Genomic DNA, 20391 nt, shown 5'->3' with positions numbered 1-20391 from the left:
CAGGATCCCACTCCTACTAAAGCCAGCTCAGCCTAAAGAGTATCAGATGTTACCCGGGCCTTAGAAGGCCTGGGACATAAACTATGTGTGTAAGAGAAAAAGAAGTCAAATGACTCATGACAGAGTTTGTTTTAATATAAATGACTTCTTCTGGCTCTCTGCTTTTAAAGCCTTGCCATGTTCAGATTCTGAGCAGCCAACCTGGGCAGCTGGCTCCCTCAGCCCTGTCCTTCAGTTTGTGCATAAAATGCTGGCATTTACAAACTCCTATTCCTCTGGCTGAGGAAGGACAGTTTATTTTAGCCCTGTGATCAGTGCCATCATAAATCTCCCCTCTTCCAGTCCAAGAAGACTGGCACAGCCCAGTCTGTGTTCATATGCTGTGCCCATAAAACAGAGAGCATTGCCACAAGGCTTTGCTGAAGTCCTGCAAGCCTTCAGAGAGATCCTGAGGTGAGGGATCAGCAGTGACTGAGCCACAAACCATCCCTGACTCTTTGCTTTTCATTATGTGAGGACAGGGGTAAGGGAATGAGATGTGGAAAGAGTTGGGAGGAAAGAGGAAAGGAGAAGACAGAAGACCAAGAGATGGGAAAAGATAAAGTGGAAGTTACTAAGCAAAAAAGAGGCACAAACCAGAGGCAAAAAGTACAGGATGAAAGAGTAAACAACATCAGAGTGGGAGCAGAGAGAAGGAGATGGTGGCTTTTGGGGATTTAGTGCTGAAAGAGAAAAGCCCCATTCCTATCTTTATTCTCTTTCCATGCCTGATTCTCCTCTGGGATGAGTGGAAGGTCCATGTCCAGAAAGCCACACATTTGGCATTTTGTGTCTTATGGCAAATGTGCTGAATATCTACAGGGGCAAAGTTATACAAAGCAAATTTTAAAAATGAATCTTGCTCAGTCTCCGTTTCATGCAATGCAAGAATCATCCCTTAGATGGGACTATTGCAAAATTAAATGACCTTGCAACCACAACCAGTAAATAATGAGTAATGTGCTTGTATGCTCAAAGCTTTTATGCCAGCCAGTCCAGGAACGTGAGGAGAGCTCATCACAAAAAGGCCTCATTTATCAGAAGGGCTTCACACAGATTAGCATCTTTAGGGCCATTACTCACCTCCCACACCTCAGCTAAGTGCCAGCTCCCAACCTAGAGCCTAACACACATCCCATTTATCTGCTGCAAGACACATGAGCTGCTTCCCTCAGTCTGGTCTAAAGATACAGCATCCAATACCTAAACTATTTAAAGTTAACAGAAATGGGTGATTTCACAACAAGATATAGAAAACCACCAGTCTGGAAAAATTAGGAAAAAATTAAGTCTTACCAGACATTTTGAAAGCAAAAGGAGTCTGCAGGCTACAAGGCTCAGCAGTATTTTGCTGAATATATCCCAGGTGTTTGTGCTACAGGGCTGGGCAATGAAGGCACCTTTCAAAGGTGAAGTGTTATCATCATCCACCCCATGGTTTTGGGAAGGAGATGTTGGGATGGACAAGAGTACAGCCCTCCCACATATGCCTGTCATGCAGAGACTCTTCAAAGGAAAAACTATTGATTAGAAGTTGGTTTATTTTCCAGAGAGTTCTCCCTCGAGGGGTCCCCTGTGCTTCCCAAGCTCCCAAAGAAGTGACATTGTCAGATCTAACCATCCCTCATTAGTGAGGAGTGCAATGACACATCACTTTTCCCTGTTACTTGCCCAAAAACTGTGCTCCCCCCAGAGCTCCCACACTCCTCCCTAAAACCTCTACCTGGCAAAGGACTCTCTGGAAGCTGCGTGGCAAACAGCAGCTGACAGCAGGTGCTCTCACAAACAGACTCTGCATGGGTCAGGAGGTATTTCTGTACTGAGGGTTAGTGATGCTCAGAGGAATGCAGCTCCCAGGAATGCTACACATGGAGAACATGCCCCATAAATCATTCCTAAGACAACAGCCCAACTCGCTTTTGCTGTGCACTTACAAGGCACAGCAAGAAATGGGCACAGCAGCTCTCCCTGTTTGTGCTCTTTCAATGTTTTTCAAGCCTCATCTGGAGGAATATCTGTGTGCAAAAATCTGCAAGTCAGGCTTTTCCATGCCCACTTGGTGGTCAGCCTTTCTGCCTTTATTTCCCTCAAGAGTGACAATTATGGTCTTGCTTCTCATTACGTGGACACGTGTCCCAGTAAAAACAAAACAGAGCCACAAAGGAATTTTATATGGATTCTCTATATCCCATTGCCCAACTTCAAACTGTGCCACAGAAATTTTAAGCACAGGACATGTAAAAAGTTGTATCAAAACAAGAAGGAAAGGGGTGGGAATGGTTGTTATATGCTTTAATCAAAGAAACCAAGGAAACAAGAACATATGATTGAACAAAGAAAAGAGAATGAGAATTGGATTCCAATTCTGAGGAAAGACAACACCTTAAAAAAGCAGCTGCCTTCTAATAGACGTTATGGGATTTCTCCTTCACCATTTCAGATCCGTGATTATATGAAGGGGAATAAAGAAAAATGTCTTTACTGTTAACCACAATAAAATGTATTGGACACTCTGAGATAGTAAACAGTCTTGTTAAACTATACAGAGAGAGAAAATGTTAAGAAACAAACCCCTCTAGAAACCTTAGGAGCAAGGATAACAGCATACGTAAAACAAAACTTTTTCAAATATAGGGCAGCAGAAGTATGTCCTAGTGGTCTGAACTAGTGGCACCAAATCCCACAACTAAGTGATCATAATGTCCTTCACAAACTTCAGTGTGAAAGACATTCAAGCATTTCAGACAGTGCTGTGACTCCACATGCTCGTGCTTGGCCACGGAACAGTCTGATCCCTGTGCTGACATAGCAAGAGTGCAAATCCCAGATGGAAAATTAATCTCACAATGTAGCCAGATTGAGTTTCCAATTCTCCAGGGCCTAACTTGAAGGTTGTTCTGCTCAGCTACTGAAGAGGTGAGGGCAGAGAGACTTTAACTTGTCTGACACCCCAAACATCATTTAAGCAAGACACGCTCTGAGAGGGACCTTCTTGGCTACTGACAGTTACAAAAGATCCATGGCACCCTCCTTTGTCCTCATCCTTCCTATAAAATATTGCTATCACACTTTTCCCTGCTTAAATGGCCTGGACAGAAGGGGAGACCAAGGTCCAAATTACTTCAGCTGTATCTCTGAGCACATGGATAAAATCGGTCCCTAAAATAGAAAGGGGAAGGATCACAGTACACTTTTAAGAAAGTATCTATCTACTACAAAGACACATTTATGGTTTCCTCATATTTATGGTTTTCCTCAAGAGAAGACAGGGTCAGCAAGCTGAAAAAACTGTAAAGTTGTGATATTATTAAACTTCTACAAGCTGATCTTTATCTTATTCCTCTTGAAAAAAAAAATCAACTAATTGTACATCTCCTTTCACAAACTTCACTGTGGTCATTTCATTTTTTGTTACAAAAATATGCAGCAGTAGAAGCTGCACTATTCCAGGCAGCATTTTTTCTCGTGCTTGCCAGGTCCTGGGCTTACTGACAGATGAGAAAAACACCATTGGTTTAAAAAGAGTCTCAACTTGTGCAGATTAACAAAACACTACATCTTATTCTTTGCCAGCATCAGCTGATGTGAGCTTTTAAAAAGCTAAAAGACATGACAATGTAAGTGTTAATCCTACAGACAGAGGAGGTTGTATTCACATACATGTGGTTGTTTCTAACACAGTAATTCAGGGTGTGAAAGAACCAGAACTTGGGAGAAGTCAGTGGAGCTGTGCCACTGTGCAAAGCCAGCTACACTATCAGCATAAAGACAGATTAAATAGATTTCTTTTGTCATGCTTCTCTCCAAGAGGTCTTCATTACCTTTTCAGTTCATCCTCATAAATGTGAAAAATAGGTAATAAAATCTTTATCACCAGTCTCAGCCAGAATTAATAAACAGGGAAGTCACATTGATATCCTGGCACATAGTGCCCCATCTCCTTCCACCAGTGCCCAAATGAAAGGCCATGGTTTATTTCATTAGTGTGGTATTTCATGCTTGTTTCTGCTTTCAGAGCAGCAACAAGGCCACATCCCTAAGTACTGGACTGCTGAGGTTGCTGCCTCCAGTGTTAGAAGAGCTGTGCCAAACACTCAGCTCCTGTAAATGGGCAGTTCTGTTATGGCAGATATATCACACGGACTCACTGCAGCTGCCTTTCCCTGTCATTAAAGAGTTACTGAGAAATTCCAAATCTGAACATTTGTGTACTGCCTGACATTTCAAACGCAGCATGCTGAGCTTCCACAAAAAGGACAGCACTTAACAGAAGACACAGCCTTTGTGTCCCATTACCTGTAGCATCCACAGCTTGTTCCTGAAGGAGCAATAATACAAACCAACTGCCAGAGCTCTAATCACCTTTATCATCTCGAGATGTGTCATCTCCCAGTGCACTGTGTCAGATTCCTCTTTGGGCTCTGATCCAGTAAAGCACTTCAGCACATGGCCAGTCCTGCCTGTCTCCAGCTGAGCTTCTTGCCTACTTGAAAGTCAGATGATGCCCCCCAGTGCTTGACTGGACTGGGGTATGGAGTAAACTGGTGTCACTCCTCTGCAATCCCAGAGCAACACTGATTTACATTAACTGGGAATGCTGCATAAGGATTGTGGACTAAGAACATCTGTCACTGCAGCAGCTATGTGACCTGCTATGACAAACTTTGACATTTACTTAGACAAGTTTTTACCTGTAATAATTTCAAGTGATATAAACCAAACACAAATCATCTGCTGTGACAATGAACTAAACACTACTGCACAGCATGTACTGATCTGATAATACATCAAATGTATGACAACATATAGCACTAGACATTGCACTCCCCCAAGAACATTTCACAGCAGCAGAATTATTTCTCTCCACTCCAGTATAAAAGGCAGCCAGCAGGATGATATCAAATGATGGCAGCTCTGCTTCTCATAAAAGGACCTTGGGGACTGCAAGGAGATTTGTGTATCTGCACTTCAGCAGCACAGCAATGTGGAAATGTTAAAGTTAGTAAAGCAAACAGACCTCAAATGAGAAGGGCAACAGATGTCAACCAGTATCACATGTCAGTAAACAGCAACAAGGCAGAGGGTACTTTTCTAAGCACTTTTGTGAAAGCATCGTGCGAGCAGCTACAGCCACATCTCAGCTGTGTGATCTCTACATGGTGGTGTTTGTGTGTGTGATTTAACTCCCAAAAGAGGAACTCCAGCCACATGGAAATGCTGTCCACTGGAGTCAGCTGAAAGAAAGTAGAAAGGTTTCTACATACTTGTTGTGGCTTGGAAAGTGAAAAAAGTCACACTCTCAAACTGATTGAAAGCTCATTCTGTGCTTGGCAGAGACAAACCAGCATTTATATTCCTCAGCTTTAATACAGAAGGATCATCCTTAGGGCAAAAGAGTAGTAGTGATTCATCTGCTTTTTACCCTCACTGCAAAGACTTCTGACAGTAAGGCCAAAATATGCTAACTAAAAAGGCACTCTTTGTACCATAAACACCAGGCCACAAGGAACTGGACAGTGGCCATTAAATCACTGCCTTTTCATTTCTCTCTCTCATCTATATTTCTCTCAAGATTTCTGGTAAGGAGGCAGCTGACTCTATACAAAAGCCAGAGGCATTGCCAGTATCTTGGTGGTTTCATGCATGCCATATTGAATCTAATTTCATAACACAAGGGGAAAAAAACCACTCTCAACTAGGGAAAGTCATATTTCAGTGTCAGAACACCAAGGAAAGAGGTAAAGGGATGGAATTCTACTGCCAAGTTGCTGCCCTGAGCCCAGGCTTGGTTAGATGTAAATATTCTCCAAGGCATTGACCATTTTACATAAAATAGTTTGGTTCTCAAAGTCTCTTAGAGAACCAACCAATGCCTACCTAGGAGAGCAGGAGCTTTTTACTTTGTGCCCGAGGATGGTCTCCACTAAACCATGGGCTCAAACTTTACATGAGCAGATTTGGAGTTCTTGAAGAAAAGGAAGGCAAGGTCACAGTCTCTTGACACGCTCCTTGTGTACATCATGGTGCCTAACAAAAACCATCCCCTTCCTCTGCCTTTCCAAAATCCTCTGATTAAGGGAACGGGAGAAAAAAACCAACATGGCATGAAGGCCTTTGCTAAAAGGTGCATTAATTAGGTAAGGCAAGCCAAAGAAATGATTAATTTGCTGTTCTTCTTCAATATTATGTTTACACAAGTTGATTATAGCACTTAATTACTAATTCACCCTGCTCAAAAACAAGAGTGCTTTAAATTTTTAATGAGATGAGGGAAGGCAGCATTCCTGAACTCAACAGGGAGAAGTAATTTTATTTCCTCTTTTGATTTCCCAAGTTATTACCATTTCTAAGGAAAAACTTATCCCTTCCCTGATCTTCCACTCAGTCCTTGCTTTTGAAAATATGGAAATCACAGGACGCTTGCATGAATTTCAACCCATGGCCTGACAGGTGATGCTTTGGAAGAGGAATAGAGGATCACATCATCAACTGCAGCACGTCCACTGAAATAAATGGAACAAAATTACACCAGAAACAGCCTGATCCAGAAATGGAAATGGCCTAACCCCCTCCAGTTCTGTCAGCACAAAAGTTGAATATGTCCCAGTACTATTTATGGGAGTTCTTATGAAAATGTCTCTTCCCCATTGCCAGTTGGTCCATTACCAAGGCTGTGGACTAATTGTACTCAGGAACTTCTTTACATTCATGACTGTCTGTAACACTTTAATTGTTACAAGGCAAACACTCTGTGTGTCCTATGTTCTTCCTGTCTGATCTTTATAAAACTTGTGCTATCTGTGGGGTTTGTTATTTGATTTTTCCCTCTGTGTTCTACCACCCAACGTCATCCTGAGCTAACTGAGAAGAGATGTCCATCAAATGAAGCAGAACTCAGCAGTGCAAACAAAATTCTTCCAGGCTCTGTGGGTACAGGGTTGTGAGTGAATTATTTCCCTGCACCACCTTAACTTCAACTCCCACCATAGAGTCCACAGACTCTGAGCCAGGAGACCACGAGCCCCAAGGCTCCTGGAGCTGCTTCCTGGACCCAGGGCATTCTTCACCTGCTCAGCTGCTAAATAATTCAGCTAATCCACATGACATAATTACCTAACACCTCTTCCTATAGAATCCAGCTCATTTTCATGCACCTATGACCTGCTTTAAAGAAACGATAAAAAAGCTTTTCCCTAACTAGTTGCAGGCTATACCATCAACTTGCTTAACAAACAAAACCAACAAAGGAAAGGCTAAACCTCCCTTAAAAGTTAATTTGAGACCTGAAAAATCTTGTAGCCACATAGATTCCAAATGCTAGTTCAGTGTTTCACACCAAAAATATTCACAGAAAGCTGATTACAGAGTTACCAACAAAATGCACTCTAGAAAATCACAGTTTCTTCTCTCCCATGCTGGCCAGTAACAATGCCCCACGTGAATGCAGCATATCCAAAGTAAATCTGGTAATCTGGTTCCATACAGGTAATTTTATTAATTGCTTTAATACGCAATTAAGGAATAGTCAGTGGGCTGCAGGGTTTTATAAGGCAATAATCCTGTTCCCTGGTGTACAGCTCTGTCCCAAAGAGTGGGCTATCAAAAAAAAAAAAAAAATTAGCTGGATGACTGCCAAATCAAACAGCACCTTCTTCCCATTTTCAATTACGTACGAGTGAGGCAGAGTAACGAGGATATACTGGAAACTTTGACATTTATTTATTGAACATTTTACTGAGAAGGAATTGCTGGCTGGCTAAACCGGAAACTATATTTTTACTATAGAAACAATCCCATAGAAAAGCAAGATCCTGCTGCTCAGCATGAAAGGAATGGCTAGAACCAATAAATTGACCCACCTAAACCAGCAATATTAAGGTTATTTCATTCAATAGAGCATGTATTAAAAATCCAAACCCCCAAAATACATTCTATTTCACAAATCTTTATGCCATGCTGTTTTACACAGCACTGTCTGCTGGGGCCCAGTCAGGCTGGGTTTGAGCTCCCACAAAACCACCCAGAGAAAAGTGTGCAGCAGCTGTAGGGGCAAATGAGAAGATAAACCAAGAAGAAATTCAGAGGATTTTCTCCCCTTTATGGAGTTTCTAGAGACTAAATAACAAAGAGATGAAATGGGGCAGAACTCACTACACTGTGTGGTTTTTTTTATTTTTGGATAGACCAATTGTTTTACCACAGAGGAGAAAAATGCAGGGAGAGTAAATGAAGAGGAAAATAGGGAAGTCAACATTCTTTGAAGCAACAACATATGGTGACCAGGCCTGAGAGATGGAGGTTATAAATCTTCCCTTGATAGAATTACCTAAAGATGAAATTGCAGCTTCAAGGGGCTTGAACTTTTCAGTCTACACTAGGAGCTTGCAAATTAACCTGTTTGGTCACAGCTTTTGCATTATCCTTCATTTCCAAGGCTTCTCTGTTAAGGCTCTGTATATGGAGAATTTTGGTGCCAATACAGATGTGGTCAGTAGAAAGCACAAAAATCTTTGCACAAATCACTTGAAATATGAAGAAAAACACATGAAAATGAAGAATTAGAACAAAATGCTGAATTGTTCAAAGAGCTGCAGTATGGGAAAGGAGAATAGACAGGAGGCATGTTGCTGCATGTTCCTTTGTGAGAATAAACTTATTTAGGGATACCAAAGGATAAAGGAAAAGCTCTTTAATGTTCCATCATGACCCACTGCTGAAAACAGGTCAGGGAGAGGCTCCTGCTGTCCCATGTGGGGTGGGTGCATCAACAGCCATGTCTGGTGACTGCCTGCTTGTCCTTGGAAAAACCATGCTCTGAAGCAGCTGCTTCCCCACTGCAAACCCCAGTGATGGGGCAGCACAGAACCAAGCACCAGGGCTGTGCAGGAAGATGAGAGTTCAGCAACCAGCACAGCCACAGGAAATCCCACCCAATTCCAACACATTTCTGACTTGGGCAGGTAAATAAAGCCTAACTCTGACTACTCCATAGGGTCACCACAGAGCTGACTCTTCCCTAGGTGACCCACCTTGACCCACCTCTGCTGAAAAGGATGTCCTGGGGGATTTTGAGGACCTTGCCTTTGTGTCCTGATTCTGAGTGAGGCAGCTGCTCTGGCCTGGCTGCCCCATGCCCCAAATACCTACAGGATGCATATTCCATCAAATTCAGCATCCCTGGTGGGCAGCAGTCAGAGGTAAAGCTGGACTAAGATTGACAGAAGTGATTTGGAGGGATCCAGATTTGGGTGCTACGTCCAAGCTGTCCTAAAACTGCTTGAGTTTTAGAAAGTGGAGAAGAGCCAACCCATAAAAACCAGGGAGCTTTTAAACATTTTGATTCTGACATTGAGTGGAAATGTCCAAAAATTGTTCTGAGAAATGTGACCAGTGACTGGGAAAAATACAGTAAAAAATCCCCTTCAAAAAGCCATAGACATAAGGAGAGAGGTTATTGTAAAAAACCCACAGCTCTCTCCTTTGCTACTACACTGAGCAAACAAAGAGCTTTGCAAAGCACAGTAATTAAGCACAAACCATCTATTAGAGGAGAGGTAATAACCTGTATTTGCAAAATCTACAAAGATGCTGAATGTTTGCAGCACCTCTAAGAAGGAGTTGTTTTGGAAGATGTGTTACAAAACTAAATGTCAGAGAGGTTATTGAACTGCAATGGTAGATACACATTTCCCTGACCCTAAAATAAATGTATTCAATTTCTCCTTTGTGATCCCATGTAGCTAAATGATTTTAAAAATATTTATATCTGTTCTGACATTACTGGATATTCTTCTGAAATATTTTTATATATAAGGGCAGGGTTAAAAACTAAAGGTAAATGGATACACAAAAATTATATAAAACACAACACAGAAAACTTCACAGCATTAGCTTTTTCCAATGCTGATAAAAACAGACTTAATAAAATCAGTTTTGAGATGCTCAGTTTTTGTACAGTAGTGAAAAACATCCTAGACTTGGAATGAAATGTATTTGAAGGCAGAAGATTAACAGAAGAGTAAGAATTGAAGTCCTGTCACCAAAAATTGTTACTGAAATTACATTTATCAAAATAAGGCCTCCTTACAAGCACTAAAATTATTACACACAGATATCTATGTTGCACTGTGTAGTTGCTGCAATGTGATTAATTTTAATGGAAACATTCTTATGAAAGGAAACTGCTCTTTGTGCTAACCTACCCAGCTCTGTAGAATATTCCCATTTGGAGAAGTGCCAAGCACAGCCCAGCTCCTCAGCTTATGCTGAGCTGTTTATTGATTCCAGTGGAACTGCACCAATTTAACCAGGTCAAGGAGCTGACCTCTCTATTCACAAAATATCTCCAGATAAGCTTTTGTGCAAAATTTCATCTACCAATATCTGTCCCTGATGTTATAAAGCAAAATGCAACAAATGTATTAGGGACCATCCTGATAAATCATTTTGTCCAACAGGATTTTGCTCTTCAGTGTCCTTGTGCAGCACGAGGAGAGGACATGGCTTATGGGATTGCCAGGTGGGAAAACAGGCATGATTTGGGACAGTCAGACCCTTCTTTGGGTTTCTGATGCCACTGTTGTTTGTATAAATGCAGCTAAGCCATGCTTTGACTGATCCACCAAAAATAAAAGCCTCACTGCTACTTTTTCAGCTGTTAATGGACTGAAATAACATGAATGGACATGCAGTTCCATCCTCATTATTAACTCTGCATTCACTGGGGGCAAGACAAGAGCTGTGTTATTTTTTTACTGCATAAATAATGCTTTATTCCTTCTTATGTTTAACATTCCTCAATATGAAGGAAGGAAAGTAGGACAAATGTAACTGAGATGAAAGTGTGACCTTCCTGCAGGATCAGAGCCTTGCCAAATTCCCTGTTTTGTCTGTAAAATTACATGGGCTAACTTCATACACAGCAGCTTCTATGCACATCCCCCACACATTTCCAAAGGCAAATGAATCCTCAACACACCTAAATAATATCTGGAGTTGGACAGAGGGTGGAGAGAAAGCGATGCTGGATCTTGTCTGGCTGTGCAGAAGGGACAAACTTTTCCCCCTGGCTTTAGGTGTGTGCAAGGTGGCAGAATCAAGGTGTAAGACATATTAAAACTGAAAAAAAATGACATAAAATCAGGTGCTGCATACCTGGATAGATGCAAAATCCCCAGAAGCACAAGCTCCAAGAATAGCAGCACCCACCAAAACAGATTCCACTTCTTTGGACAGCACAACAGGTTTGCCTGCAGAGGGAAGAGCCAGGCCTCTGTTAGAGAACACAGCAGCACCAGCAGCTCCACAAATAATTAAAACAAAAAAAGGAATCAAAACCCATTATTCAAAACCCCATTCAGAGCTACATCCTGCTGTAGATTAATGTAAATCTCTCTGCTCTGTGGTTCTAGGCTCCAAGGAAAGTGCAGCATTTGAATAAAATCATTTTAGCAAAATATTAATTCAGAACCTAAAGCACACAAAAACCAACCCTCCAGATCTTTGACACTGGCTATTTATCTCATTCAAAGGGCTTGGTATAAACCTGTTACCCACACCCTCCAAACCCACGTGCCTATTAAAAGTTGACCTGGAGGGGAAAACAAGGCGGTCTCCTTTTTGTCTCTTTTGCAACAAACAAAAAAAGACTGTTTGTGTTTGGTTTTGAACATACAGCCAACAAGCCAGTCTGGTTTTGCTGGAAGACATGAAAATATGAGTAGTAAAATTTCTCAAGCTATGTATGAAACAATAAGAGAAATTTTGTCTTCCAATTTGTGCAAGATACTGGAAAACAAAATTAAGACACTGGAAAAACAAGCAAACAATATATATTCTGAAGTAGAATTAAATATTAGTGTTTCATCACCCATGGGTACTACTAAGAACACACTTTCCCTTGGTTTATGCAGAATTTTCTGAGACCTGTTTCACTAGTGTAAAGAAAAGCAGGAAAAGGCTAAAAAAAAACCAAATAAAAATTAGCCTGCTTTCTTAATTCCCCGGAAAAATCTAAACCAAGAGCACAAATCTAGATACTCTTCTAGCTGCACTTCAGATGCTTCTACTCACTAAGCTGAAAAATTTAATATTCCTGCAGTATTTGGCACGTGTCTGCATTTCCAGTACTGAGATAATGTCATTCAGTGAATGATGATGCAAACACAGGGGTGGGAGCAGGGATTCCTGCTCAGAACAGTCTCCACCATATTATACCCTAAAAAATGCTGCTCCTGAGAGCCAGCTGTAAGATTAGACGGAGCTGAAATGTGGGTGAAATCCTAAAATCAGCCACAAACAACTTCCATAGAGAAAAAAGGCAAAATGCCCACTTTGAAAAATGAGAAATAAAATTATTGATATAAAAAAGCAAATTCACCTCACACCAGGCTTTCAATTAATTGATGCAAAGCTTGCTCTGTCACCTGAGCATTCCTGCAGCTCAGCTGAAGCTCAGCTCAGGACTTGGGTCAGCTTGGAACAGCAAATCTCAAGCTCAGAGCTCTGTGGCTCTTTGCCAGGCGTCAGTGAGCAATTTTCAGCGTGCTCGAAAATTTACTGCCCATTTCCCGCACGGTCAGAATGAATACGGAATTCTTACCAGGCAAACAAAAAGATCAAGATACTTTTTAAGTGGCCTGTGGAATTATCTATTGGATGTCTGCATGGCTGAGTCATGGGCATTTGTGCTAACAATAATATATTCAGATTTTTTTCTTTTCAGGAAAGAATGGGGGATTGATCCTGGAATGTTAGTTATTTTATCTGATAGGCTCTAATGAGTTCAACATAACCAAGAGCATTTCAGTCAGATGAACTCTGACATCCCTTGTCAGTCACTGATTTTACAAATGCGGGAGAACTCCAGACTGCAAAAAGGCCTTTTGTCCTGAATTGTACTTGGCCATTAGTTACAGTCAAAGAACTTGTGATTACATTTTAATCAGAATACCTTTTCACAGATCTTTTCTTTTACACATCACCACCCAGCAGCCCAACTCTACATGTAGCTGAAATTCACCTGAAGTATGTGAGTTTTTGAAGGAAAGGCACGGATTTAACATCATTTTTCACAAAGCATCACTTTGACTACAATATATTTAGTGAATTTTAAGGTCAAGAGGCATTATGTTTTTTGCTTGTCCATCAGGCTTATAAAGTGTGGTTTGATGTTTGATGTCAGATCTCCAGACCAAATGCCCCAAATTTGGGCCTTAAACTTCATTTATGACAGTTTAACTGATCTTAATTTGAAATAAACCCAAAACACACATCACTCAATGTTTCTCTGAAGTCCTTTACACTAAATTTTGTTATTTTTTCCACATTTTTTGAAGTACATTCAACTGACTCGCAGGTGTGCAGAGATGGCCAACACACACAGGCTGAAGGGAGACCAAAAACACCACGGAGTGAAACACCATGGAGTGAAACACCATGGAGTGTTGTAGTGAAACACACAACCAGGGCCTCCCACCCACCAGGTGGAAGGTGGGTGGAAGGCCCTGGGTGAATTTTGTAGAATTCCACCAGGAATTCTACAAAACCAAGGGCAACACCTTGCAGGAGCAAGGAATCAGATGTTTCCCCCTAAACCACGTCAGTGACACAGGCATGGAAGCAATTCAGGAAAGAATTGTTCTCTAGGATGGATGCAATGCCAGCATGAGCAGGAAGTGTCACAAGTCAAATAGGGTGAAGCCAACAGAAGGAACATTTCATTGCACACTTTTTTGGCCATGCAGCAAAATACAGCTCTATATAAAGTCTTCATTTTTCCAAAGACAAAGTACTTATACACCTAAACAAAAAGTATTTGCACTCCTTTCCATGCCCTTCCCCAGGCTCACCAGTAATGTCAGCATGCATCTGCACAAAGAGAGGGTTCTTGCTCAGCCCACCACACAGGAACAGCGTGGTGATCTCATGTCCTGCAGCCTGCATCGCCTCCAAAATGTGTCTTGTTCCTAACTTCAAAAAGGGGGCAAAAAACAGAACCAGGTGAGCACAGGAGAGCAGCCAGGAACAGAAGCACACCTGCATGGCAAAGGCATCCCCACCAGAAACTTCTCTTTAGTTTGTGCAACAGCATCTGAAAATCCAGCTCAATAAAGAGGTTTCAATTCTGAAGCCAAATAGCAAAGCAGAACAAAAAGAGAACAGCAAATAAAAAACTGTTTTCTGTCTTTTCAGCAAAAAGGAAAACCTGAAGAACTTTGCATTGGCTTAACTATTTCTCTTGGCCTTTGCCCTATGCAAAATAAAGTGTTCCACTTCATGGCTGGATTAATTGAAATATCTCAAATGCAGGCATATTTTAAACTTTTCATTTACAGTCTCCATTGAGAAACTCAAATCAGAACGGCAGAAGCAAATGCTTGCCATTTTCAAAAAAAAAAAAATTTTTCTTTTTGTTCGCTTTGCTTCCCTCCTCACTGAAGTCAACCTTCTTCCTATTTCCCTCTTGCAAGAATATTTTCCATTTCTTTGACAAACTATTTGACCAAAAATAATTCCCAGCTCTTTATAATGTCTTGGAAGTTAAATTGGAAGCTCGTATTTGACAAAATGTCAAATTCAAGGCAAAATGTTGCCCAGGGTGACTCTTGGTAGGCAGATTCCCCACAATCTGGTCAGAGTTTTCACAAACTGTTACTTAAGTTTTCTTTAGACCATGCTGCAGTTCATTAAGAGGGCGGCAGCTGTAACAAACCCCTCTTCAAACAAAAACTACTGAAAATGGAACTTGCAGGGCTCCACCAGGCTGGAGATGTCCACAGTGAATGCCCAGCACTATTCTGGACAAGCCTTCAAATGTATTTTGATTTTTAGACAAGCAGTTCAGAGGAACCTGAGCAGCCCCAGCTGACTAAATCCATTGCTTCCCTATTGACACAGAGGGCTGATCTCCAAATTGCACTGTCATGATTTTAATTATGGAAATATCAACTGCTCCAAAAGGAGCCTGCCTGCTCAGAACGGGCTGGACAGCCACAATTACATCTCTGATCATGTTCTCATCTGGCCAACTGTTGCATTGCATTTTGCAGTGAATAGTTAAAAGGAGATTCTCTTTCACTGCTTCTGAAATTCAAATTTATTAACAACTTCTCTCACAACATACACACGTCAAAGACCCTGAGAAAGAACATGCTGTGAAAATTATTTTGTGTTTACCTGCCTGGAAAATTGTATTCACACAGCAATTTAAATTAAAGCCAGACTTATTTCACTGGGGGGGGGGGGGGGGAACTAATTTAATCCTGGGTTGGAGAAAATGCAAATTGAGGGGCTTCAAATGCAAATTTTATATAAAAAGGAAAAAGCATCTCCTGCTGAAAAGAAAGCTAGAGATTAACATTCTGTGGGCAGGCCTACACTTTGTACAAGATTTTTACATAGGTTTAAAGTTTATCTTGCACTCATTGAAGACAGCTAATGGTACAAGATTACTACAACTGTTTCCTTCAATAAAAGTGAAGCTAAAATTGGGAGTGAAAATTTGATTTCCTAGAAATCCTATTAGCAATTAGTAAATATATAGAGTCAAAACCAATGTTCTCTGTCTACTTTTTAGTTACTGTTTCAATAATGTTTTGGGGGAAAAATAATTTCCCTTAACTTATAGTGAAAAGAAAACTACAATATGTCCTTTTTATATTAAATCAGCTCAATCAGCTCTCCAAAAGGTATGCAGCTGCTGAGTTTACTGCTCAAGACAGTATTTGTGTTTTACAATCAAGTTTGAGCTGTATCATATAATGAGATAATAGGTGACTTTCCCAGGATTTCCAGCAGAGAAGGTTTCCACTTCGTTAGCACGAGATAATCACAGGGCACCTGTTCCAGACTGGGAAGTTCCTTTCAGGGGCAGGATCAGTCCCTGGCATTGTTGAACCTCTCCTCCACTTTCTTCTTTCAATGGTGGGATTATACTGAAGCATCAGGTATAACCCAGCTACATTCATCTGCAAAAGGCTCCCAACTCCCAACAATGAATCCCAGGCTGGGGTTAAGTTCTCCTTATTTGCTGAAGAGGGAGGGTTAAAACACAAGATGAACAATTCCCAATAAATTTACAGCAGCCGCCCACCCTCTCCATCCCAGATGGCTGACCCAGCCTAGAAAAGTTGTTGTTTAACCAGGAGAGGAGTTTGGAAGTTTTCCAACTGAACAGAGATTTGTCAGGAAAACTCCCCAATTCATCAGACTGTTCATGTTTTGCAAAAACACCTCAACTTCAACAAACTTTAAAAAAATAAAAATAAAAAATGGACAGAAAGGATGTTAAAAGAATGTGGATTTCAGTCACCAGAGGGCTGAGGACAGCACGTCCCACTGGAAACACCCTGGGCCAGGGTTTCCAAACCACTTCTGTGAGCCAGGGTTTCACCTCAAAACAGAACTTCTCGTGAACTGGAAATCCTGGGTTCAACAGAAAATCAGGGCAGAACAAAAAGAGTTCCGAGAAATTCCACATCTCTGGTGCTGGCAAACAGCAGGGACATTTCCCAGCCTCCCTGCCCTGCCCTGCCCAGCCAGGGCCACAGGCTGGGACTGCTCCCCTCGGGGCAGGGACACAGGGGAGGATGTGCCCTGCTGGGTCTGAGGCACAGCCCTGGCACAGAGCTCTGCCTCACCCAGCAGGCAGGGAGGGCACATCCACAGATTTGGGAACAATCTGAAGCTGAGGCTTTTCAGGGAGGGCACATCCAGAGATTTGGGAACAATCTGAAGCTGAGGCTTTTCAGGGAGGGCACATCCAGAGATTTGGGAACAATCTGAAGCTGAGGCTTTTCAGGGAGGGCACATCCAGAGATTTGGGAACAATCTGAAGCTGAGGCTTTTCAGGGCAGCACAGAGCCCTTTGTACAATTGCCAGAGCTTTTCTCCCCTCTCTCAGCCTCCCTCAGGACAGCTGGGATGTGAACACTGCTCCTTGTGCTGTCAGCCTCCTCCCTCACATCTGCACCAGAGGCAAAAGCTCCATGTACAGAATTGCCATAAGGACAAGATTTTTTAGGGGAACACCTTCCCCCGAAGTCTGCTGATTATTCTCCAGTTGGGAGTGGTCACCACTGTGGGTGAACAGTATCTTGCTCCTTTAAAGAGCCCATTAAGTGAATTCATGTATTATTAGAAGTCTGGTTAGCAGAAGGGAATGATCAGTCTGCACAGAACAATTCATTTCTTCTTTTATGCACTAAAAATGTCTTACAGCAATGGCTTGGATCGTGGCCAGGTAGATAAGGGCAAGTTCATCCAGACCCCGAGACAATGTTAGTCCAACAACCTGTGCAAAGATCAAAAGGAAGATGTAAAAATCCAGCCAAAGTAAAACTCCATTGTTCTCTATGGCTTCTTGTTGTAACAAGTTTTAAGTGCTAATTCCAAGCCATGCTCCTGTGAGCTGTACACATAATGTAATGTTAAACATGTTATTCCTGATCTGGGGAAGAGCCACATAAATTATCCTTGCCCTTGTGAAGAAATAAAGAACAAACAGCATATTGTATGGGATTAGAGATAGATTAACTCTGACAGTTTTATGTTATGACTCAGATATTGCTCGTGAATGTTTTTAATGTAATAATATGAAAATGCTATTACATAAAAATAACTTTTTAAAAGCATTTCTCCCCCTCCCTCCCAAGCACCCTAACACTGAAACACAATTAATAATTAAATACTATATCTTAAACTCCTTTACTCTGACATAAATCAATACTGCACTGTAGTTACTCTGGATTAATATCAGGCAAGACCTGCATGCAGACAGAATTGTGACAGAAAAAATGGGTTGCTATTACCAGTATTTGCATACAACCATCATAGCAAGGAAATTCTGATTTTGCTGCAGCATGTAATTCTTTCATAAAATAATGGAGGTATTATTAGGACCCAAAAATATATAGGCCTTTTTTTTTTTTTTTAATGTTTCCTTTATTTGTGGCTTAAAACATGCAGCAGTGCTTATGCCTTTCCTATCTCAGCCTTAAATACAACAGATTTTGGTGCTGGTGAGCAGCTTGAGAGGCTCACTTCAAAGACAATTTGCCATTTTGAAGGAGATTTTTGCATTAATCACCAGGTATTTTGATATCACCAAATTATACTCTTATGACACCCTTCTGTTACAGTTTTGCACAGCCCTAGCTTGTGAGTGAGCTGATCTACCATTGTAAATTCAAGGAAGAGAAACACCCAAACTCTGAAAGTTGGGCTGAAAGGCTGTTTAAATCAACCACATATGGTGAGAATATTTCATTCCTTTCCCAGACAGGTTTACCCAAAGTTCTCTTGAAATTCATTGCAATGAATTGTAAGATTTGTTATCTCACCTGTGAGATAACAGCAGCAAGAGCTGTGCAATGTGATTCCTAGGAAAGGTACCTGCACACACAGAACATTCCTCAAATTTTTAGAAAATTAATGTGGCTGTAGTGATACCTCAAGTACAATAATCTCTGGTTTTCTACTGAAACATCAGCAATGCAGCAAGAAACCCAAATCCTTTGGGATAGTGTAAATAGCTAAGGAGGAGTACTCTCAAAATTGAAGAAAAGCTCCTTCCAAACTGCTTTTTTTTTCCTTTTTACCCTGTATTGACCTTTTTGCAAAGACAGGCTGTTTCTTACCATGCCCTTTAGTGTCAGATCTGTTAAGGGAGATCTGTTACCATGGAAATCTGGCCAAACATGTAAATCAACAGTGAGGAAACCCACAGGCAAAGATTTCTTAATCAGATCCAGGTGACTGTTCAAGTATGTATATATACTGTGAGCACTGCAAGAAAAACAAGTTGGAAAAAGAGGGGGGAGGTTATTCCTCAAACATAAAACATTTGTACCACCACCAAATGCAGAAACCTCACTAAAGAACAGCAAAACCCCACTGCCTGCCGAGGCCATGGCACTGCAAGGATATCTCTGTGCACGTGGGCTCAACAGGCCATCAGAATTCCTTAATTTCCTGGGATGAAGGGAGATAATATGACCTTGAGCTTGTCCACTGACTCCTAAGAGTCCCCAGAGCTGTTTGAGATTTGGGGGCTGCTGCTGCTCCTCTCCCACAGCTGAGGGAGGAGTAAGGAGGATTCCAGACAGAAATGAAAACCAAATTCCTTTGCAAATGTTTAAAAATTTCTCTGATTAATCAATAGCGCTGGATGTACAGCTTTCCTTTTTTAAACCATAATTATTTCAGTGTGTGTTATGATTAAAATGCAGCACTAAGGGTGGAGGAGAGAAAGTGAGTGGCTGCTATTTTAGGGAGGAGCCCAACATGGGCCTAAATATGATTGTTTCTAAGTTCAGATGCTACACCCAACTCCACAATATCCAACAGACTTTTTTCCTGGACTTAAGACTAATGGTGAATTCTTCAGTGCCTTGGCTTGCAATGACTCTAGTGACATTCCATTTAAAAAATGTTGCAATTACACTCAGAATATTTTTTTCAAACACTCATCCTATCACAAACAAACCCATAGATATTTTCCAACTCCTTGGAAACCTCCAAGAGGGGCATTTAATTCTAGACATGTGGGTCAATAATAGCATCTAACCCTAATTACAATTGATTAGTCATTGTCTCATCCACTGCAGACCCAAACAGTGATATTCATTTAGCCTCTACATGTATATTCAATCATGCACTAATGAGATCCCTAAGGGAATTTGGCATATGCTTTACTAGTTTGACTTCTGACCCACTAGCAGCTGTATATTTATACTTTTCATTCAACCATTCAGCTGCATGTTTTTTCAATTATACCTTACCATGTGTACATTATCAGAGGATATCATTCAAAATGAAGTACACTTGGAAGACATTAAAATTACTAATTTACATCATTATTCACGTCCTTTAAATGTGCTTTATGTGTCTTCCTGGACCCGAATTATGATAATTTGGAGGTCACCATCATTTCTTTCCTGTTCTTGTAAAAGTGGCCCTGTTTTCTCCATCCCTAAAGCAGTACATGCTAAGGATAAAGTAGTTTTAATTCCAGTCTCAATCACGGCTTGACTGTTGGGAAGGATAAAAAAGGAAAGCTTCACTCAACCACCAGACATCCCAGCCTCCTCTCCTCTCTCCTCTCCTCTCCTCTCCTCTCCTCTCCTCTCCTCTCCTCTCCTCTCCTCTCCTCTCCTCTCCTCTCCTCTCCTCTCCTCTCCTCTCCTCTCCTCTCCTCTCCTCTCCTCTCCTCTCCTCTCCTCTCCTCTCCTCTCCTCTCCTCTCCTCTCCTCTCCTCTCCTCTCCTCTCCTCTCCTCTCCTCTCCTCTCCTCTCCTCTCCTCTCCTCTCCTCTCCTCTCCTCTCCTCTCCTCTCCTCTCCATTGCTCTCACA

The 20391-nt window shown here is 41.4% G+C and overlaps 1 protein-coding gene across 4 annotated transcripts in view; it reads right to left on the bottom strand.

Annotated features, from left to right (window-relative positions):
• Positions 1–20391, bottom strand: part of FGGY (FGGY carbohydrate kinase domain containing) — a 129469-nt gene that overhangs the window by 15968 nt on the left and 93110 nt on the right. For all 4 annotated transcript variants that reach the window (XM_059478187.1, XM_059478188.1, XM_059478189.1 and 1 more), the window contains 4 exons: positions 18678–18825; positions 17258–17332; positions 13890–14010; positions 11194–11288 (listed from right to left, as the gene is read on the bottom strand). In XM_059478187.1, coding sequence (XP_059334170.1) covers positions 11194–11288; positions 13890–14010; positions 17258–17332; positions 18678–18825 — 439 coding nt within the window. The remainder of the gene's footprint in view (positions 1–11193; positions 11289–13889; positions 14011–17257; positions 17333–18677; positions 18826–20391) is intronic.

Source organism: Ammospiza nelsoni, chromosome 9 (assembly GCF_027579445.1).
Source record: "Ammospiza nelsoni isolate bAmmNel1 chromosome 9, bAmmNel1.pri, whole genome shotgun sequence".
In the NCBI taxonomy this organism is placed as follows: domain Eukaryota; kingdom Metazoa; phylum Chordata; class Aves; order Passeriformes; family Passerellidae; genus Ammospiza; species Ammospiza nelsoni.
This window is presented reverse-complemented; position numbering and strand designations above follow the sequence as displayed.